At 37.4% G+C, this 24,302-nt stretch overlaps 1 protein-coding gene across 1 annotated transcript in view; it reads right to left on the bottom strand.

The window, feature by feature from the left end:
• The window catches only part of CPD (carboxypeptidase D), a 74,104-nt gene that overhangs the window by 28,562 nt on the left and 21,240 nt on the right, over positions 1–24,302 (bottom strand). The window contains exons 3-8 of the mRNA XM_026517786.4: positions 16,522–16,664; positions 15,768–15,937; positions 14,664–15,010; positions 14,032–14,223; positions 12,380–12,547; positions 3,727–3,836 (exon numbers count right to left, since the gene is read on the bottom strand). Of these exons, the coding sequence (XP_026373571.1) occupies positions 3,727–3,836; positions 12,380–12,547; positions 14,032–14,223; positions 14,664–15,010; positions 15,768–15,937; positions 16,522–16,664 (1,130 nt within the window). The remainder of the gene's footprint in view (positions 1–3,726; positions 3,837–12,379; positions 12,548–14,031; positions 14,224–14,663; positions 15,011–15,767; positions 15,938–16,521; positions 16,665–24,302) is intronic.

The raw sequence follows: 24,302 nt of genomic DNA, 5'->3' as shown, positions 1-24,302 counted from the left end.
TCCTATGTTTTTTTCTCAAAGTTTTATAGTTTCAGCTCCTACATTTAGGACTATGATCCATTTTGAGATAATTTTTGGGTATGATGTGAGGAAGGGGCCCAAATTCATTCTTTTGCATGTGCATTTTCAGTTTTCCTATCACCATTTGTTGAAAAGATGATTCTTTCCCCCATTGAATTGTCTTGGTGCTCTTCTCAAAAAATCAATTGATCATATATGTACAAGTTTATTTCTGTAGTCAATTTTAATTCATTGATCTCTATGTCCATCTTATGTCAGTGTCTCAGTATCTTAATTACTGTAGTTTTGTAGTAAGTTTGAAATTGGGGAAGTATGAGGTCTTTAGCTCTTGTAATTTATTTTTTGTTTTAGAGATAATTTTGTCTTTTTCTTCCATTTCTTTCCTAAGTTTTATCAACTGTCCTTCATTTCTTCCTATCTTTTCTTTTTCTATTTGTTTTTATTTTTTAAGTATCTGAGCCTACATGTTTTTTTCATATTCTCAATGTGTTTGGGTATATTTAATCTGTTTGGAGTGTTTGACTTAAGTTTTCTTCTGCTTCTTGATTATTTTTTGGTGGTAGTTAAGGTTTCCTCAGGGAATATGTGTAAATTTCATTTTCTAATTTTCTCAAATAGTTCTCCACGGATTTTACTTACCTCTTGTTCATTTTTATGATACTGGGCTGTTATACATGATTCTTAGTTAACGGCGCCCTTTTCTGTCAGTCTAGCAGTGAAGGTGCTTTAGCGTGGTTTGTTTTTGTTTTATTCTCCTTGATGTAAGGGTTCAGCTGGGAGTCTCCTGGTTTTATGGTTCTCTTCTATCTTCTACAACCCTACATTTCCCCTTTTTTCTTCTTTTCCTCTTCACTATCCAATCACCAAAGGGCACTTCTTCATTTCTTTTTGCCCTTTTTCTGCCTCAGAAGTTAAGAGTTTGGAAGATTTCCCTTTAAATCCACCTGTCCTTTTAAATTGTGCCTGCCCCTTTAAATTGCACCAGATCTTGTAAGTTGTATATACCTTGAAATCTCTTATCAACATTCCAGTGCTCTCATCTGCCCAGTTGCTTTTTTATTTAGGTTTCAGATTTAGGGTGTACTTAATGTTTTTTTTTTTTTTTTAAAGATTTTATTTATTTATTTATTCGACAGAGATAGAGACAGTCAGCGAGAGAGGGAACACAAGCAGGGGGAGTGGGAGAGGAAGAAGCAGGCTCATAGCGGAGGAGCCTGATGTGGGGCTCGATCCCATAACGCCGGGATCACGCCCTGAGCTGAAGGCAGACGCTTAACCGCTGTGCCACCCAGGCGCCCCAGGGTGTACTTAATGTTTGGTCATTCCATCACCTTCAGGTCTGCCCTTCATTAGTTCCCGCCTCCTGTCTTCAGATTGTCTTGGTCTGCTTTTTCACACCACGAAGCTATCGCAGGGCACAGGGGGGTTGGATGTATGATAGACCATGATAGATCATGGCTAAGAGAAAGGAGGCTGTGAGTAAAGACTGAGGATTTTAATTATCACCTTTCCCATTTACAACAGAAGAAATGAAGGCATAAGATTTCAGAGGAAGCAGGATGTGGTGGGATCGAGAATGGAGGAAAATATGGGAAAGACACAAATTGATAATAACAGAGATGACAGAATCTGAATGAACTCACATCACATTATTCCAAGTTCTATTTAGTCAAGGCAAAGCGATCTACTGAGAATAAGGGGAGTAAAGCTGGGATTAGAAAGTTCAGATAGAGGATAAAGGTTTAGAATCATCAAAGCAGGAAATGAGCCAAAGAATCAAGCAGCAAAACATGAAATACTGCCAAGTAGAACTGAGGGCTCTGCTGAGGTTAGAAAGCATAGAGAGAGTGTGGTCAATTTCCATGACTATGTGACTTTTCTGGGATGAAGAAGAGAGATGGTGGTGGCAATTACTGTGGTTGGACACCGGCGAGGCAGGTATGTCAAAAGGGTATCCCAAGGTATGAGTGAGAGTGTCACTGAAAGGGACGTCCATAGGTCTAAGCTGGATAGAAAGTAAAATCAAAAGAATTAAAGGTCAAAGAAAACAAAAAGGGTGCCTGGGTGGCTCAGTCCGTTAAGCATCTGCCTTTGGCTCCGGTCATGATCCCAGGGTCCCGGGATCGAGACCCCTGTTGGGCTCCCTGCTCAGCAGGGAGTCTGCCTCTTCCTCTCAATCTGCCCCTCCCCCATGCTCAAGTGTGCTCGTGTTCTCTCTCTCAAATAAATAAATAATATCTTAAAAACAAAACAAAACAAAAAGAGGATAAGGAACTCAAAGTCACAATGAGGATAAAAAGCAGAACTATAAGATCGGGCACCAAATTTGATGGGGATATGAGCATCTGATCACTAAATTTTAATTTTGATTATTCAGAGGGTATAATATTCTCTTCTGCCATGAACATCCCTCCAATGGTGTGCCCAAACAGAAGTGTAATAATAGACGTATTCCCCTGTTAAAAACTCTCAACAATCTCACAAGGTCCCCTTGTGCAGAATGAAGGCATGGGCAATGTGAAATAACAGAAGGCTGTGATTAGAGACCACAGAGTTGCAGTGTTAATATTCTTTATCTGTAACCAATAAAGTCATAGACTGAGTCCAGTAAGACCAAAACCTGAAACTAATAGGCCTAGTTTCCAAGCCCCAACTTTTAACATGTTATCTAAGAATAATTTTTCAATTAAAATTTCACACAAACATGCACACATACATATACCGTTTCTTTTCTTTTCTTTTCTTTTAAGATTTTATTTATTTGACAGAGAGAGACACAGTGAGAGAGGGAACACAAGCAGGGGGAGCAGCAGACGGAGAGGGAGAAGCAGGCCTCCCACTGAGCAGGGAGCCCGACGTGGGGCTCGATATCAGGACCCTGGGATCATGACCTGAGCTGAAGGCAGATGCTTAACGACTGAGCCACCCAGGTGCCCCATACATATACCATTTCTGACTGTAAAAGTAATGTGTGTTCATCATATAAAGTTTAGAAAATACATAAATATCTACCTGCTTGCTCTGACTATATGTTACTATAGGCTCTTCAATAGCTTAGACTAGCGGTCAGCAATTTTATTCTGTAACGGACCAGATGGTAAAAATTCTAGGTTTTACAGGCTTGAAAGTGTCTGTTGCAACTACTGAACTTTACCCTCTGCACCTATGGAGATGACTGCTGTGTTTTTCTTCTTTAGTCTGCTAATATGGTTAATTACACTCACTTTTTTTCAAATGCTGAAAGAGGAAGTAGCCATAGACAATACAGAAAAAAATGGATGTGACTGTGTAGCAATAAAATTTTATTTACAAAAGCAGTTAATGGGCTGGGTTTGGCACTTAGAGCTGTAGCTTGTCAACCTCCATCTTAGATTACAAGCAGGTTTATAATGTAAATTCTAGTCAAATGAAAAAACCTAGCATGCTAATTTATATTTACTATGTTTAGTTTATTATGATTCAGGTACTATGCTGAAAACCGTAGACAAAAAGACATTACTTGAGATTAAAGGCTAAAGGGGAAATACATAGTATATTCAAAGTGAGGTAGAAAACAAGAGGAAAAGCAGTTAAGACTGACTGAAAGAAATCATGGAAGTCTTAACCGGGAAGAAAACACTTGACCAGAGTCTTACTGGACTTTGTTTCAATGCATTTTTTAAATTAAAGAACCTGATAGCATTTCATGTTTAAACACAAGCCTACCTTGGAATAAGAAAGTGCTATCTGTTGAAACACAGCATCATCTGGTGATTTACTATATGTGGCAAGCCCTTGTTCATCATCATCAAAAGGGTAGTTCACTACCAAAGAACCTGCAAAGGGAAAAGAGGAAAAGGTATCATGCTATCTTCTTCAAGATGGGTCATCAACATAAAGCACGCTTTCATAATACTGCCAGAGACAGGGAACCAAGACAATTTTCCAAGGCTAATTTCCTCATTAGAAATGAAAAAGGTGCTAATTTCCTCAATGGAAAATCAACTGGATAAGTGAAATATCAAATAGCTATGCGTGACACTTAAAGGCTGCCTTAACTAGAAAGGTCTTAGGACTTTACTAGGTATAATTTATGTCAGAGCCCAAACCAGAAGTATACAGGCTTAATTTAAACAGTTTTACAATACATAGGACCAGAAAACATGAGCAAAATTTGATACTTTTCTAGTAAAATTCAGATATTTATAATGTCATGGAATTTTAAAATAAGAAAAGATTCTTGAAGTTCAATTAATCCATCCTCTTCATCTTGCAGATGTGGAGTCTAAAACAGAGAGGTTAAATAACTTATATATGGATAGCAGAGCTGGCCCTGACCCACACTCAGTAAAAAGTGCTAAAAATTTCCCTTATCCTCGCATTAGAAATTAGTCAACTGGAGTTGCATTGTATGATTTTTCATGACTTACGGCAAAGAAAGTGATGCTTTAAAATATATGTAAATGGTATCAAGTCCCTTTATGCTCCCCATAGGGCATAAAGAAGTTAGGGTGCTTCTAGGGTAAGAGCCCTGGGCTACACATGCCTTCTCTCCCACCACAAGATGAAATCCCTTATTTTCCTATTAGTCACATTGTTTTCATTTGTTCATCTGTCCACGTACCCTACCACTACTAAGCCACACATCTTTGCCCTTTTATCATGCCACTTCATGGGAATGGAAGTGAAAGAACACATTCAATTTGAATTCAGATGAAATAATCCTGTGGTAACAAATACCAGCCAATATTTATATGGAGAAAAAAAATTTTTTAAGAAGTATAAGGAACTATGCTCATTTTATCCCCCCAAACAGTTCTAACAAGAACAAGTATACTTCAATACCTCTTTTTAGACAAATTTAACGTCTCAGAAAAATTTAATTTCACCCCAGAACTATGACGCATATCTAAAAATTCCAACAGAAAAAAGTCAACGTCAACTTCCACTCAATACTGTTTTTCAAACAGCTAATTTTCTAAGGACAGAAAAAAAAGGTCATGAAAGACTTAGTTCTATGAAACAGTCTATTAAAAAAATAATTAGTATCAATCTAAAAAGCAGGAATAAAGGAAAAAATAGATAAATTTGACTTCATCAAAATTAAAAACTTTTGTGTGTCAAGGACCTTAAGAAAGCTAAAATAAAAAAATTAAAATACAACCTATAGAACAGAGAACAGGAGAAAATATTTCAAAGTCAGCAATCTGATAAGGGTCTAGAGTCTAGACATATAAGGAACTCTTACAGCTTAATGAAAAGACAAAAAATTTTAAATTGGCAAAAGACTTGAACAGATATTTCTCCTAAGTAGATATACAAATGGCCAAGTATAAGAAAAGATGCTCATTATTAGTCATCAGAGAAATGCAAATCAAAACTACAATGAAATACCATTCTTTACCCACTAAAATGGCTATAATATAAAAACAGAAAATAAGAAGTGTTGATGAGGATATAGAAAAACTGGAACCATCTACATTGCTGGGAATGTAAATTGTTTGGCAACTGTGGAAATCAGTTTGGCAGTTCCTTAAAGAGATAAACATGCAATTATCATATGGTGGTATTTCCACCAAAAAGCTAAACATGGCTAAATGAAATAAGTCATTCAGAGAAAGACAAATACTGTGTGATTTCACTCATATGTGGAATTGAAGAAACAAAACAAATGACCAAAGAAAAAAAAAGAGACAGACAAAAAACCAGACTCTTAACTATAGAGAACAAGCTGAGGATTACCAGAGGGGAGGTGGGTTGGGGGGATGGGGAAAATAGGTGAAGGGGATTAAGAGTACACTTATCATGATGAGCACAGAGTAATATAGAGAATTGTTGAATCACTATATTGTACATCTGAAACTAATATAACACAGTATGTTAACTACACTGGAATTAAATTTTTTTAAAAAAGCACTAAACATGGAATTACTCAAAAGAATTGAAAGCAGGGACTCAGATAGATATTGTATACCACTGTTCACAGCAGTATTATTCATAATAGTGAACAAGTGGAAACAACCTTCAATGGAAAAACGGATAAATAAATTGTGGTATACACATACAATGAAATATTTTTGGCCATAAAAAGGAATGAAGTACTAATAAATGCTACTATATGAATGAACTTGAAAACATTATGCTGAGCGAAAGTAGACACAGAAGATCACATATTGCATGATTCCATTTCTATGAAATATCAAAAACAGGCAAGTCCACAGAGACAGAACACAGACTGGTTGTTACCAGAGCTTGAGAGGAGGGGAAAATAGGAAGCAACTGCTTAGTGGATAAGAAATTTCCTGTTGGGAAGATGAAAATGTTTTCGAGCTAAACAGAGATGGTGGTTGCACAACATTGTGAATGCACTAAATGTCACTGAATTGTTCACTTTAATGTGATTTATTTTATATGAATTTCACCTCAAGAAAAAAATTAGTATCAAAATTTACAAAGAGGAATTTTACTTTTCTCTATATTCTTTCAAAATCCTGGGGCACCTGGGTGGCTTAGTCAGTTAAGTGTCTCCCTTCGGCTCAGGTCATAATCCTGGGATTGAGCCCCACATTGGGCTCCCTGCTCAGTGGGGAGCCTGCTTCTCCCTCTCCCTCTGCCTGCCGCTCCCCCTGCTTGTGTGTGTGCTCTCTCTAATAAATAAAATCTTTAAAAAACAAAAACAAAACAAAATCCTTCTCAATTGTTGACACCAAAGAAATCCTCTTTTAAATTTCTTTGCTAAGATTTCAAAACCCACATAAAGATTTTATGATGAGAAAACAAAATATGTCATGGAGAGGGAAGGGTAGATGGCGGCAGAACAGGAGGACCCTAGGCTCACCTCATCCCATGAATACAGCTAGATAACTATCAAATCATCCTAATTTTTGGATTAGAAATTGATCTGAAGCCTGGCAGAACAAATTCCACAACTAAACATAGAGAAGAGGCCACATGGAAGAAGGTAGGAAGAGTGGAAACATGGTTTAGGAGAGACATGGATCATGGCCACTGCGATAGCAAGAGACAGAGGGATGCACAGGGGAAAATGAATCCCCATAGCAACTGGTCTGGGAAGCAAAAAGGCCTGACTGCCACAAGTCCTTGCAACCAGTGGGGCTTAAAGCCTGGGTTTTTTTTTTTTTTTTTTTTAAGATTTTTTATTTATTTATTTGACAGAGATAGAGACAGCCAGCTAGAGAGGGAACACAAGCAGGGGGATTGGAAGAGGAAGAAGCAGGCTTCCAGTGGAGGAGCCCCATGTGGGGCTCGATCCCAGAATGCCAGGATCACGCCCTGAGCCGAAAGCAGACGCTTAATGACTAAGCCACCCAGACACCCCAAAGCCTGGAGTTTTAAAGGTCAGCACACTTGGCCCTGGGAGAGCTTGGAGGACATTGGGCTGCTCTTGAAGAGAAGGCAAGGGAAACAGCCTGTGGACATATAGAATGGAAGCAGCGATCAGAAGAGCACCTGGGGCACACAGTGGGGAGGTTACTTGCTCATCTCAGACTGTGTCCCAGAGAGGCAGCATTCACGGAGAGACTCCTCCAGGAACAAAGAAACTGGCCAGAGCCATCTCCCTCCCCCATTCCTCAGCATAAGCACAGGGCCACCTGTGGGAACCAGTGCAGTGCTGACACTCACTATCTAACTTGCTTACACCAAGCCCCATCCCCCCATCCCCCCACCTTCCCACCTCTGTGCTCTGGAAGAACCACCCTTTCCAGTCTCACTTGCTTGAGTCCCAACCCAGGAGGCCCCCTCCCCCAGAAGACTGGCCCAAACCCCTGCCCACAATGCATCTTCTAAATTGGGAGTTCTGTAGGGCCTCAGTTCTGGTTGGGGTGGCACCAGGTCTCATTTCACAAGCAAACCAGAGCATATCTGGTTAAAACTCACCACATTTGGGCCAGGGACCAAACACTGCCCACGACAGGCAAACAGAGCCTCTGCAGGCAATGGGCCTGAAGGATAAAGCAACCAGGACAAAACAGCAGAGCACACACAGCACACTGAAGATACTCCTAGAAGCAGCAGGCTTCTAGGGGAAGAGGGGACACTACACAGAGCAGGACAATACAGGACCTCTTCATAAGGCCATTATCCTCAAGACAGGAGATGTAGCTGACTTTCCTAACAGAGAGAAACAGTAACAGAGACTTAGATAAAATGAGAAGACAGAGAAATGTGTCCCAAATGAAAGAACAGGACAAGGCCATGGCTGGAGATCTAAACAAAACAGATATAAATAACATGCTTGATAGAGAATTTAAAGCAATGATTATAAGGATACTCACTGGACTTGAGACAAGAGTGGAGGACATCAGTGGGACCATTAACAGAGATAAGGAATAACAGCAGAATTAAAGGGGTCAATAAATTAAATGTTTGATGGAATGAACAGACCTAGAAGACAGAATAATGGAAAGTAATAAGGCTGAACAAAAGAGAGAAAAAAAGAATTATGCAAAACGAGTTTAGACTTAGGGAACTCAGTGACTCCATCAAACATAATAACATTTGTATTATAGGAGTCTCAGAGGAAGAAAGTGAGAAAGGGAGCCAGAGAATTTATTTGATTAAATAATAGCTAAAAACTGCCCTAATCTGGGGAAGGAAACAGATACCCAGATCCAGGAAGCACAGAGATCCCCCAACAAAATCAACAAAAGAAGATCCACACCAAGACATATTGTAATTAAAATGACAAAATATACTGATAAAGAAAAAAATATTAAAAGCAGCAAGACAAAAGACAGTTACATACAAAGGTAACCTCATAAAGCTATTAGCAGATTTTTCAGCAGAAACCTTCCAAGTCAGAAAGGAGTGGCATGATATACTCAAAGTGCTAAATGGGAAAAACCTACAACCAAGAATACTCTATCTGGCAAGGCTATCATTCAGAATAGAAGGAGAGATAAAGAGCTTCCCACATGAACAAAAACTAAAGGAGTTCATGACCAGCAAAGCAGCCCTGAAAGAAATATGAAAGGAGACTCCTTGAGTAAAAAGGAGAGACTAAAAGTGACAGTATGAAGGCATTTGACACAAAAGTAGTAAAAATGAATATTCCTATAAAAAAATCAGTCAAGCAACTCACAAAATAAAAGGATGTAAAATATGACACCATATACCTAAAACATGGGGAGGAGAGGAGTAAAGAATGGGTTCAAATTTAAAAACCATCAACTTAAAATAGACTACTATATGCAGAAGATGTTATATACAAACCCAATGGTAACCACAAATTAAAAACACTAATAAATTTGCAAAGAATAAAGAGAAAGAAATCTGAATATGTCCCTAAAGAAAACCAGCAAACCATGGAAGAGAGACAAGAAAGGATCAGAGAAAATCCTCAGAACCAACCACAAAAAAAGTAATAAAATGGCAATAAATACATATTTATCAATAAGTACTCTGAATATAAATGGACTCAATGCTCCAAACAAAAGACAGAGAGTGAAAGAATGGATAAAAAAAAAAAAGATCCATCTATATGCTGCCTCTAAGAGACTCATTTTAGATCTAAAGACAGTTGCAGATTGAAAGTGAGGGAAAGGGAGAAACATCTATTATGCCAATGGAGGTCAAAAGAAAGCCAGAGTAGCAATACTTGTATCAGATAAAATAGACTTTAAAACAACGACTATAACAAGAGACAAAGAAGGACACTATACAGTAATAAAGGGGACGATCCAACAAGTTGGTATAACAATTGTAAATATGTATGCTCCCAGGGATGCCTGGATGGCTCAGTCAGTTAAGTGTCTGCCTTTGGCTCAAGTCATGATCCCAGGGTCCTGGGATAGATTCTTGCATCAGGCTCCTTGCTCAGCAGGGAGCCTGCTTCTCCCTCTGCCGGCTGCTCCCCCTGCTTGTGCCCTTTCTCTCTCTCTCTCTGACAAATAAATAAATAAATCTTTAAAAAATATATATTTATGTACCCAATAGGGGGGCACTCAAATACATAAAACAATTAATAATAAACATAAAGGAACTAATTGATAATAATACAATAATTGGGGACTTTAACACCCCACTTAAATCAATGAGCAGATCATCTAAACAGAAAATCAACAAGGAAACAATGGCTTTGAATGACACACTGGACCAGATGGATTTAACAGATATATTCACCCTAAAACAGCAGAATACACATTCTTTCCAAACGCACGTTACATTCTCCAGAAAAGATCACATATAGAGCCACAAAGCAAGCCTCAACAAACTGAAAAAGACTGAAGTCATACCATACATCTTTTCTGACCACAATGCTATGAAACTAGAAGTTAACCACAAGAAAAAGTCTGGTAAGACCACAAATACATGGAGGTTAAATAGCATGGTACTAAACAACGGACAGGTCAATTAGAAAAGAAAAGAAGAAATAAAAAAGTACATAGAGACAAATGAAAATGAAAACACTTGTTCAAAACCTTTGGGACACAGCAAAAGTGGTTCTAAGAGGGAAGTTTATAGCAAACTATGTCCTGGAAAGAAACAAGTCCACATGATTGAAGATGTCTCCCCCACCATGCCAAGGTCTTGATACCACCTGTGTAAATCAGCAAATTATTTTCATTGGATGTAACTAGTATTATAAACATAAGTGTGTACTGTCATTCTAAAATGGCAGGTAAAAAGAATAAAAATAAAATAAAATAAAATAAAATAAAACATAATGGCAGGTTAATCTATATGCTATCAAATCTCAACTGTGATACTTCATTAGGTATTCCAACACATGTTGACACTAAGTTACTTCCCTTATCCCTGGTGCTAATACCTTCACTCTATTCTTTTTTTTAAAACAGCTTTATTGAGATGAACAGTTGACCCCTGAACAACGGGGGCTTGAATTGTGTGGATCCACTCACATGTAGATTTTAATCACTGCAGTACTATAAATGTATTTCTTAATGATTTTGTAGAAATGTAGAAATGTATTTCTACAAATGATTTTCTTAGTAACATAAAATTTTCTTTTTTCAAACTTACTTTATTCTAAGAATACGGTATATAATACATACGACATACGAAATATGTGTTAATCAACTGTTGATGTTATCGGTAAGGCTTCTGGCCAATAGTGGGCTGTCAGTAGTTAAGTTTGGGGGGAGTCAAAAGTTATACATGGATTTTCAACTGCACAGGGGCTAGCTCCCTAAACCCTCATGTTGTTCAGGGGTCAACTGTAATTCATATAACATACAATCCGTCCATCTAAAGTATATAATTCAATGTTGTTTAGTACATTCACAGGGTTGTACAATCATTACTATCTAATTATAGATCATTTCATCGTTCCAAAAGAAAACCCTGTACCCATTCGCAGTCACTCCCATTTCCTCCCACCACTATTCACCACAGCCTGAGGCAACCACAAATCTATTATCTATCTCTATGCATTTACCTATTCTGAACATTTCATAAAATGTAATCATATAATATATGGTTTTTGGTACTAGCTTCTATCACTTAGCGTATTTTAAAAGTTCATTTATATTGTAAAATGCATCAGGACTTCATTGCTTTTCAAGGTCGAATAACAGTCAATTGTATGAGTATACTATATTTAATTTATCCAATCATCAGTTGATGGATATTTGGGTTAATTATACTTCTAGGTTATTATGAATAATGCTACTCTGAATATCCATGTACAAGTTTACACACAGACATATATTTTCAGTTCTTTTTGGTATTTACACTTTCACCGTTATCACATAGCCCTAGTTGGATACTGTAATGATTTTTAATCTTGACCTCTCATCCTATTCAACTGATCAATTCCTAATGAATTATACGAAGGTGTGTAAGCCCAAACACTACAGGAGAATGAGGCCATTGTCCTGCGGTTAAATTCATAGCAAGGAAAAAATAAGAGAATGTCTTATAAACCTACATAAAAGAGTATTAAACTTGAGGGAAGAATAGGACTAAAGATTTCCAGTTTGTTAGTGTTTAATTTTTCTGAATGACAAAGAGTATGTTACCAAATTCCCAGTGAGAGGGATAAATATAAAACACATGTGAAGGGTAAATATAAAACACTTGAAGAACTAAGTGAGGGCGGGGGAGGGAGGAGGGGGAGAGGGACAAGGGGAGAGAGAGATAGAGGGGTGGAAGGGAGGGAGAAGAAAGTGGGGAGGGAGTAGAAGGGAGGGGAAGAGTGGGAGAGGAAGGGGGGAAAATAGCCAGGAAATTGGCTTAAAAAGCAATGAGAAAAAAATCTTTATTATTGTCTGCTGTAAAAGTGATAATAGGATACCCTCTTTTAAGATAGCCTAAGGCTATAAACAGATACCATTCCACCAGGATTTTCAAATGCTCTCAACAAGAATTAATTACTGGAATATCAAGTTGCTATTACCTCCATGCAGGTTTGCTGACAGTACAAAAGGATAGGACTTCATCCAGCTCATTACAGCAATAGTTTCTGGTTGGGTAGGATCTGTGATCTGAAAGAACTGGTCTGGGAAATTTCGGTTCAGGTCAAAGTTGTTGCTGTTGTTTCTGCCAATTACACTTACTGAATCTCCTGTATGATAAAGTATTTAAATTTAAGCCGTGTTTTACTTACATTTTAATCCAACACACACTACTTCAGCTATCTTAACTCAAAGGTAAATGTGAACACACCAGGCTTCCCTATGATTAATCACACTACTATTAAAACACACATTTTTTGGTATTGTACATTAAAAAAGTGTATCTCTTCCAGATCTTTTGGACAGAAAGGTAAAACCATTATCCTTTCATTTCTCCCCTCTGTTCATACTTTGAGGGGAAAAAAAATCCAACTACATAAATTACATTAAAGTATTGGCTCAAAAAAAGGTATGGCTCAGTTGTCAACCATCCACACACAACGACAGGATCACAATGCTGAGTGGACACGACTGACCAGAGGGAGGTTCTACTGTACTGGTACACATGTCACTAAAACACTGTGAAGAAACAGACCAAATGAAAGGAAGAAAACTGTGATATGCCTACATTAATCACAAAAAGGTAGTCAATCAAGAACATAGTTGGAAGTTTAACCTGATGAAGAAAGGGTTGAATTTAAATGTACTTCTTTTTAATAAGGAGTGGGAATCCTATTATAATCACAGTGATGAGAAAAATTTGCAAGTGAATGAGAAAAACCGACTGGAGGGTTCACTAGTAGGAAATAGTTCTCTCTCTCAGAAAGGTCTCAAAAGAGGAATGTGGAAGGATTTGTGGGACTGACAAAGAATAAGGTCCTTAGCGAAGTAAACTGAATAATAAAAAATGGATTAACCTGGTCATTCATTAGTTGATTCTCTCAGTGTTCAGTCAGTGAGAGTCACGTGGTTGCATATTCATATGGTGCTACCTACTCTACTCACTGGTATGATTGCCTGGAAGGAACCACAGGTTGGGAAAAAAACAGATTTTCGCACTCGTGTTCGGCATAAAGTGGCCCCTGTAAGCAAGTTGCCCCCATCCTGCTCTGACTATGTTGCCCCAGGAGAGATGGGCTGGCCCAGAGAAGGCAGAGGAATGGTAAGTCAATAACTCAGCATGTTTAGAATATGCACGGGGAGCACAACTGGGAGTCAATATAGAGTTACTGTCTTCAAAAGAGATTTGGTTTGAATTTTCATCTGTGAAAGTGTTCCCAATATAATAATTTAACAAAATTACTGTGTACCAGTAATTTTAAAAAATTCTTATTTTTATTAAGTTATTAATTTATTATTAATCAAATAATTAAGTTATTTAAAACTATTGTTAAAATGGAAAGATTTATTAAAATCTTATTTTTTAGGAAGCAAGAGCCATTACCAAAGTGGAGAACTCCATTAAATATAAACTTAATATCATAACTGTTGAATGAACTAGCCTATCTTATAAGAATACAAAAGCCAGAACAATATATAAGAACAAAATAAGAAATTCCGAGGAAACAACCAGTTCAAATTCTCTTCTCCTCCCAAATAATCATGCTATATGATAATCAAAAAGGTTAAGCATTAACAGACTGCTATTCTTTACCTTCCTGGGACTTTTCATACCCATCAGGATTCATGGATGGCATAAGGTGAATTCTAGTGCTGCGAACTAAATCTGTCACTTCAGGGTCTGTTCCAAAGTTCTTACAAAGGTATTCAATGAGGTTCAATAGCAGTTCTCGTCCAACCACTTCATTTCCATGCATATTTCCAATGTACTTAAATTCTGGTTCACCTGAAAACAAAATAATTACATGGAAGAGTTTTTTTTCTTTTTATTTTACCATGGACTCTATTTTTTCCCTGCTTCCCTTGTCATATGCAAGACCCTGAACCAAAAATTTAAGAAAAGATATATTTTGGCAAAAGAAGACTTACTAATATATACGTCTGAGCAGACTCAAAGCACGCACACACATATACACACACATGCCACGTGCCATATGATATGAAAATAAAAATACTATTAGCAGAAAAAAATCTAATCTATGCAGTATATTAAAGACTGTGCCTAATATGGATTATGAAATGGATTTTCTTCTTTTCTCGCAAGAGATTGGTACGTTTTCTTTGTTCCAGATGAACCCTTCTAGACCTTTCTAGATGAAACACAGAAATATGGTACAAAGCTCTGAAAGGCACTACTGAAATTACATATAAGACCATGTTAATTACCTGGTTCATGGACACCTGGATTATCAGATATCTCCATTACATAAAGTTCTCTTGACTCTACTGATTTTCCCAGTGAATAAAGCCGGGTGATGTTAGGATATTCATTGGCAAACCTTCTCAAGAAGATTTCCATATCAGGGAAGTGATGGTGGTGAAAGTCCTTTGGCTGAATTGGCTGGTGGAAGGACTGTGTTCCGGCAAGATTAGGCAGAGCAACTGTGCTAGCCGTTACTACCACCTCAGTTGTGTCAGGGATTACTGAAGTCACAGTTGGCCGAAGGGAAAAATTCACCTTTGTGGCTGGTCCTTCTTTCACTATTATATTATTAATTGTCAGTGGCATATACCTGAAAAAAAATTTTTTTTTAAAAGTAGGTGGCATGGAGTTAAATTCAAACACACAATGCTTTAACATTATAAAAGCACAACAGCCTTTTCATACTCTTACACTTAGTGGTCTGTCAAAACTCAAACTAAATAAAGATAAGTGGGTAAATTCAAGACTTCCAGGATATGATCTCAGAGAATCCCAGATTAAGTCTTTAAAGAACTTTCTCTCTTAACCTTCTTCTCAGTTCCATACATTAGAACGCTTACCAAAAATTACATGCAAAGGAGAGAATAACATGAAAGATGGAGGTCATTAACCTGGTCATTCATTAGTTGATTCTCTCAAGTTCAAAATTAAATGAAACACATTCCATTAAACCCTTAGCAAACTGAGCTTCCAGAAAGGTGTCCAGGGGAAGTAAGAAACCACTCATTTCATATATGAGAAAGCTGACGTTAAGACAACTTTTTAAAATGTCCTTCCCAGAGCTCCGAGTTTCTTCTACTCTGATCTCAATTAGCTTTGAGGCAATGCACAGCTGACCATCTTTTTAAGCTTTAAAACCGTCCTTCCTCACAATTTTACAATTATGTTTCATATCCAGTTATACTGTTAGACTATGTCACTCCACAATACTCTTTTTTCACTATAAAAGGGAAAAATCCGAAAACAAGGAAAAATAAAAGCCAGATACAGTAAATAACATTTCCTACACTGTATTTCTGTCTTAGCTATAAACAGAGGCTTGATATTTTTAGAGACTAGATTCTTACCCAGTTGAAACAGCTGTAATGTTGTAAGTTCCAGGAACAAGTAATCTATGGAAATCACCAAATCTGCCTGTTGTGATATTATGATTAATACCAGCCACTGAAATGGTTGCATTTTCTAAGCCAGATCCTGTTACTGTATCTTTAACAAATCCTTTAACTCCAATGTGAACCTAAAAAAACATGAATCAAAGTAGACTGCTCAAAGACAATCTGGAAAGTAGGAGAGCATAACCTCTCTGCATTGATGCTAGAATTTCTAAAAAAAATAAAAATAAAAGTAAGGTTACTTCTCTATTTCCCTGAAATATTCTTCAATGCCTTCAAGTGAAAATGAAATATAGACAAAAATATTAATCCTTAAACTTAAGTCATATGTGTCTGACACCTAGAGTAGTAATATGCTTATGAAATTCCCTCTCTTCCAACCCAGACTTCTAATTTTCTCAACAAGTAATAATTTCTCATTAAGTAATAATTTCTGGTATATTCAATAGTATATTACCTTGCCTGATACTTAAATTAAACTGATAGCCATGGTTCATAGAGTGGTAAAGGCTCTCTAGCAAATATGATCACATGACATTGTCAGAACCTGAGAGTACAAGTTTGGCTGATTATTTCAGTCTATATAAAGTGTTCTAAGACAATCAGCTCAAGCCCTCCAAAGGAAAAGAACCGTTAAAGATTGTTACTCCAATGCAACTGAATTTCTCCCTTACATCATCACCCCAACCCTCCAGTCAGCTACTTTTACCTTTTCAATCAATGTGATCAAAGACTCACGATTGTTCTCCCATTCTTGTCGAAGCTGCGAAGCAGGTGGGTACTTGCAACAAGATAGTTCTAATGTGATCTCAAAACAGTTGGCCCATACATAATTGTAATCTTGCATACCACCTGTAACATAAAGGAAAAAATAAGTTTACTCTCAGAAAGACCAAAAAAATTAAATCAGCCATCTCCGCATCTATAAATTTTCTTTTCATAACTTGTTTGAAATTGGGGAAGGCTCTTGGATTATAGAGGAGACTAAGAAGGAAGGTTAAAGGAATATACACTGAAAAGGAATATACATAAAGGAAATGTATTTGACCGACAGGATGAACAGTTATGAAGAACACAAACTCATCAGTTAACAACAAGAGTAATAACGATAACAGTTCTATGTTTGGGTGTTTACCATATGCCAGACCTGTCCTACGAGCTTTAAGAGTATTAACATTTAATCTTTACAACAAGCATATAAGGTAGATACTATTCAACCCATTTTACAAATGTGAGGCAGGATACAGAGAGAGAGGTGAAGATTTTTGACAGCGTGAGCATGAAAGGTACACAGGATCTTAAAGTTGTGAAGGATGTTCATGCCAAAGCATTATTAAGTGCCTACGATTCTAACTGTACTTCCCTTTATCAGGAAGGTGGCGAGAGAAAAAAGAAAGGCCAAATCTAGGGTGGTGCAGCTACACAAAGCGAGGGCTGGGGGGAGAGGGTGAGACACAAGAAACCGTTTCAAAATGTGTTCAGTGGAAGAGGGAAGTAAAAAGGGGAATAAGTATCACGGCCAACTACCTTCACCACTTCTATACCCACAAACTCATTCTGTAGAAAGCTTACCTTATCATTCCTGTCACTCGATTTTTTAAAATAGACTTTATTTTTAAGGCAATTTTAGGTTCACAGCAAAACTGAGAAGGTACAGAGATCTTCCATCTGCCCCCTGCCCCTGCACAAGCATGGGCTCCCTCGTTATCAGCATCTGCACCAGGGTGGTACATTTGTTATAACCGATGAACTGCGTTGTTGACGTGTTCCTACCACCCCAAGTCCATAAATTACATTCGGGTTCACTCTTGATATTGTATATTCTACGGGTTTTGACAAATGTATAATGACATGTTTCTACCATTACAGTATCATATAGAATAGTTTCACTGCCCTAAAAATCCTTTGTGCCCCATTATTAACCCCTCCCCCTCCCCCTCCTAACCTCTCGCAACCACTAATCTTTTTACTATTTCCATATGGCTTTGCCTTTTCCAGAATGTCATCTAGCCGGAACCACACAGTATGTAGCTTTTTCAGATTGGTTTCTTTCATTTAGTAATAAGTATTTAAAGTTCCTCCATGGGGCGCCTGGGTGGCTCAGTTGTTAAGCGTCTGCCTTCGGCTCAGGTCATGATCAGGTCATGATCAGGTCCTGGGATCCAGCCCTGCATCAGGCTCCCTGCTCAGCGGGAAGCCTGCTTCTCCCTCTCCCACTCCCCCTGCTTGTGTTCCCTCTCTTGCTGTGTCTCTCTCTGTCAAATAAATCTTCAAAAAAAAAAAAAGGTTCCTCCATGTCTTTTTATGACTTGATAGTTCTCTTTTTAGTGCTGAATGATATGCCATTGTCTAGATGTACCACGGTTTATTTTACCCGTTCACCTACTGAAGGATGCGTTGGTTGCTTTCAAGTTTTCACAATTATGAGTTAAGCCACTATAAACATCTGTATGCAGATTTTTGTGCGGACATAAGTTTTCAGTTCCTTTGGGTAAATACCAAGGAGCACAGCTGCTGGACTGTACAGTAAGAGCATGGTCAGTTTTTTGAGAAACCACCAAACTGTTTTCCCAAGTCGTACCATTTTGCATTCCCCTACCACGAGTGAAAGAGAGTTCCTGTCGCTCCACATCCTCACCAGCATTTATTGTCAGTGTTCTGGACTCTGGCCGTTCTGGTAGGGGTGTAGTGATGACTTGTTGCTTTAATTTCGCTGATGACATGCAATGTGGAGCATCTTGTTAGCCATTTGTATCTTTTCTTTGAAGAAATGTCTATTCAAGTCCTTTGCCCATTTTTAATCGGATTACTTGTGGGTTGTTTTGTGTTTGGTTTTTTTTTTTTTTTTTTGAGTTGTAGGAGTCTTTTATATATTCTAAATATTAACCCTTTATCAGATATATAGTTCACAAATATTTTCCATAGGCTGCTTTTTTACTCTGTTGATTGCTTCCCTTGCTACACAGGACAATGGAGGGTTTTGAACAGAGGTGTGATATGATCTGAATTGCTTTTAAAAAAAAAAAAAGTAGGCTCCACACCCAGCATGGAACCTGACGTAGAGCTTGAATTCACGACCCTGAGATCAAGACTTGAGCTGAGATCAAGGTTGGACACTTAACAAACTGAGCCACCCAGGTGCCCCATAAGTTGCCTTTTTAAAAGATCATTCTGACTGCTGGGTGGAAAATGACTGGAGGCAGGGGGCAAAAGGGAAACAGAGTGAAGAATTAGAAGAAAATGATGGCTTGGACTAGGTTGGTAGTGGCGATGAAGCAGACAGATTTGGATTTAGAAGGGATTTGTTTACACAGAATGAAGGATGACTTCTAGATTTTTGGCTAGAGAAACTAGGGAGTTAGTAGTGCCATTAACTATCTGAAAGGATAAGAAGAACAAAGGAAAAAGCTATGACATGCCTAAGCTCTGTCTTTGGTCCTCTTCTTTTACTTACTTCCTTGATATCTCATGGTTTAAATATAATCTACAAGCTGACAACTCTCAAATTTCTATCTCTAGCCTAGACCTCTTCCCAGACTCCAGACTTGTACATCCAATTGTCTCTGCAACATCTCTACTTGGATATTACAAACTTAACCTATCTTCATCTTCCCGGAACCTGCTCCACCTGCAGTCTCTCCTATCATGGCTAAGGGCACTTCCATTCTTCCAGTTGCCAAGGCCAGAAATCTTTGGAGTCACATTCCAATCCAAAGCATCAGAAAATCATGCTAGCTCTAACTTCAAAATCCAGAATCCCAAGATTTCTCCTCACCTCCATGGCTGCTGCCCTCATACAAGCCACCATCCTTTCTCTGCCTGGATTTCTTCGATCACTCTTAACAGTTCTCCCTGTACCTGACCTTGCCCTTCTATATTCTTTCCTCAACAGAGATGCTAAATTAATTCTGTTAAAATATAAGTCAGATGTTACTCTTCTGTATAATGACTCCCTTTTTTCACTTAGACTAAAAGCCGAAGTCTTTACAGTGGCCTAAGGCCCTACATGATTTGTCTTCTATCATTTCCCTTCCCCCTTTAACCTTCTTTCATACTCTCTCCATCACTGGCTCTGCATCTGCCACAGCGGCCTCCCTGCAGTTCACTGGATACACTGGGTACCTCCTGACTTTGGGTCTTTGCTCTAGCTATTCCCTGTGCCTGGTATGCTCTTCTCCTAGATATCCCTGCTTGGCTAATTCCCTCACCTCCAGCTCTTCGCTCCAATTTCAACTTGACTTCTCCATTTAAAGTTGGTACTTTCTTCTCCCCACCATTATCCCCAAGCCCATCCTACCAACACTCACAATTTCACTCACCCTTTTGTACTTTTTCTTTTTTCTACAATACTTAACAATTTAACTACTAAGTATATTATTTACTGCCTATTTCTCTCAGCTAGAGTATAAGCAACACAGGGGCAGAGATATTTGTTACACTCACTGATGGATATTCCAAGCACAGAACAGTATCTGGCACACAGTAGTCCTTCAGTAAATATTTGTTGAAAGAATGAAACTAAGTAGGTAATTAAGATTTCTGTTTTGAATGTATTAAATTTCAGATGTCCACTGAACATCTATATAGAGATGTCAAAGGCTTTGTCTTCCCAGAATATATGCAAATTTATAATCACCACAAGCCTAGTAACTTGGTCTTAACATTCTTCTCGGAAGGCAAGGTATCCATCTTCTGGCTTTCTCTTATTGCCCAGCATCTTGGTACTCATTTTGGGTCTGGCATCTATGATCGCCTTTGATTTACTCTCACTTGCATGTACACATGTGGACATACACATACTATTCATCATACATGATATTTATTAATCTTTTCCAATTTTTACTACTATATTGGTCATAGTACAATGGTCATTGTGTTTAAGACATTATACTAAGATTACAGGGATTTATAAATAAGAGACACACCTTCATTCATAGTCTAGAGTCTTGATGAGGAAGCAGAACACAGAACACATACAAATAACAATTTCAGAGCAATGCAAGCAAGCTAATTTTTTGTTTGCATATGTAAAACTTAATAGCTGTGTTAAATTGCAAACATGGCCAACTCATACTTTAATTATGCCAGAAGGCAGTGAAGTAGACTACTTACAACACTATAATCACCAGGCTTGAGTCCTGGCATTCTTTTGTCTGTCCCTTAATTGTCTTACTCAGTGGTAGCAATTTAAGAAACACTAGCTAAGAGCAACAAGAAGACCAAGTTTACAGTAATATTTTTGGAGTATTATCTAACCAGCTTTTTAGACTTAACTTTAATAGTACTGTAACTAGCCAGTGCCAACCAGTGACACAGAGAAATATATTCCCAGGGTGGGGGTGGAGAGGAAGGATAGAAGTCTTTGAAAAATAAGACTTTAAGAGAATAAATTACATTCAGTGGCCTCTAGTCCCACAGATCACACACTGTACTGATTTTTTTTTTATCATATAACTCTACAAACAATCTAAAACTAAAGGTCAGATTCATGGAGACAAAACTCTTTTTGTAGGTCCTATAGATTTGAGGAAATATTACAGTGACTAGTGTACCTAACTGTAACACATCTTTATGGAGTTAATTATAGCTTCACAGCATAGAATCTAGTGGAAATACAAAATATTCATTAAATCTTGGCATACATTCCCCAAATTTTCCTTTGATAAGCCCCTATTTAAAAGACAGCCATGTAAATATTGGAAATAAAAGGATGACTACACTACAGAAAAACTATACAAAATTCCTTCCCCATATTTCAGCAATAATCAGAAAACATAACAGAAAAAAAGATCTCAGCAACAAAACCTACAACACATATAGGATTAAATGTATTAAATGCATAATATAAATTAACATTATTAAATTTTACTGAGGGATGTACATTTCATGCTTCTAGATAGCAGGCGTATAAAAATATCAAATTTCCCTGAAATTAATTTACAAGTACTACTCAGAAAAACAGATTTTTAGTGGAACTGGACAAAATGATCTAGAATTTGGAAAAACAAATGGATGAGAATATCCAAGAAAACATTAAAAAATAAGAATGACAATAGGGACTTGCCTTACCACATATTAAAATGTCTTAAAATTGTACTTACTAAAGCACTCCAATTAATATCAAAATAAACAGACCAATAGAACAAAGCAGAAAGCATAGAAATAAAAGCATTTGCAATATGATTAAAGACACATTTAAAACCATGGGGAAATGAATTAGTCAGTAATTGTTACATGAACAACTGGCTAACTATGTGACAAAAGGTGAGCTTTACCTCATATCATACCAAATAAACTCTTAAATCCATACAGAATTTAATGTAAAAATGAAACCATAAATAGAACTGGAAGCCAACATAAATATTTTTGTACTCTCAGGATGAGGAGAACCTCTCTAAGTTTGACAGCAAAGTAGTATGAAAGCATAAAAGGAAAAAAATGATAGATGTAACTGGTAACAACTGTAAAATATTTGTTGATCAATAAACTACCTTAAAATTTTTTTAAAAGAAACTAAGGGGGAAAAAAACTTAAAATAAGGGAGTATAGAACACTCCTGGGTAAAAATTTAATAATCATGTGTATGAAATCTTTGGCATGACCTTAACAGAGAAATTTTTTTTCCAGGAATTTATTCCAAGATAACAGCTACAAAGATGAGGACTATAGTATTTAATTTGAAGGAGAATAAAACTAGAAACAACCCAACTATCCAAAAATGGGGTATCAGTTTACATTTGTATAAAATGGGCTATTATGCAACTATTTAAGGTATTGTGGATACACATTTATGGACATGGTATTTACCATATAATAACAAAAAGGTTATAAAATAGCATATAAATATTTTTGCATGATACTTTAAACTTTATTCTTCTTTGAAACATACAGAGTTTCTCAGTTCCCCTATACTCAAGTATGAGTTAACTGATTCAAAACTATTTTGACAATCTCTCTAACCAACATGCTGTTTTATAGTTTAAGTCAGGTTTGTTGAGTCATAGTTTATATACTGTAAAAGTCATCCCTTTTAAGTACAATGCGTACATTCATACAAGCCCCACCACAATCAAGATACAGAACATTTGTATCATCCCAGAAAGTTCCCTTCCCCCAGCTCCCAGGCTCTGGGCAACCACCAATCTAATTTCTTTGCCTATTTTTTGCCTTCTCCAGAGTGTCATATAAATGAAATAATGCAAAGCCTTTTGTATGAGGCTACTTTCACTCAGCACAATGCTTCTGAGATGCATTCATACTGTTGCATATATAAGTTCTCTTTTTTATTACTCTGTAGTCCCTCGAATGGATGGAGTAAATTTGTTTATCCTTTCACATGTGATGGGTATTTGAGTTGTTTTCAGTTTTTGGTGATTATGAATAAAGCTGTGCATAGACCTTAGTGTGGGCATATATTTTCACGTTTTTTGGATAAACATCTAGGAGTGGCATGGCTGAGCCATACAGCAAATGTAAGTTTAACTTTATGAGAAACTGTCAAACTGTTTTCCAAAGCGGCTTAGTATTTCACATTCCTACCAGCGATGCATGAATGTTCCAGTTTCTCTGCATCGTCACTTAACAAACTGCTCAAGCAACTGGTCAGACTTTTTAGCTACAAGTACTCTAGGGGATGTGTAGTGGGGGTCTCAGTGCGGTTTTAATTTCTATTTCCCTGACAACAAATAATACTGCAGATCCTGTCATGTCTTTATTTATCACCGATATTAGGAGACCTTGGCAACTAGGGACTATTGGTGATACTGTAGAGAAGAGGGACCTTAAGAAAGGGATCCCATAAAGTTGTCTATGAACTCCTGGGCTTAATCTTGAACTGCACACGTGTGGGTATGACCCTAACAACATACCAAAAGCACTGAGAACTGAATTACAAAGCAGGTCCCAGACTGGTCCTTGGGAGGTAAGTACACAGAACAGATATGAACAGAACCACAAAGGCTTTGAAAATGGACATTACGAACACAGCCCACAGAAGGCAAGTCAGACCTTACTGAGCCTAACTGGGTCATTCACTGCTAAAACAAACAAAGACATTGTCATTTTTTATAGAATTTAAACAAGACTCGGATCTCATAAGATCAAAATGTCCAGCCTATAACCCAACATTATTTGACATTCAAGGAATCAGAAAAATGTCAACCTATCAAAAGGAGAGGAAAAGGGCACGATGCAAGAAGAAGAAGAAGAAGAAGAAGAAGAAGAAGAAGAAGAAGAGAATAATGATGGCTGAAAACCCCCCAAATTTGGCAAAAGATGTAAACTTAGATTTCAAGAAGCTCAGCAAATCCCAAACAGGATAAACTAAAAAAAAAAAAAAAAAATTCACGCCCAGATACTTCATGATCAAACCGCTCAAAACCAAAGACAAAGGAAAAAGTCTTGAAAGCAGTAACAGAAAAATGGTATATGCTCAAATAGGGGACCAACAATCCAGATGACTGTGCATTTCTCAGCAAAAGCCATGGAGGC

Source organism: Ursus arctos, unplaced genomic scaffold (assembly GCF_023065955.2).
Source record: "Ursus arctos isolate Adak ecotype North America unplaced genomic scaffold, UrsArc2.0 scaffold_24, whole genome shotgun sequence".
NCBI classification, from domain to species: domain Eukaryota; kingdom Metazoa; phylum Chordata; class Mammalia; order Carnivora; family Ursidae; genus Ursus; species Ursus arctos.
This window is presented reverse-complemented; position numbering and strand designations above follow the sequence as displayed.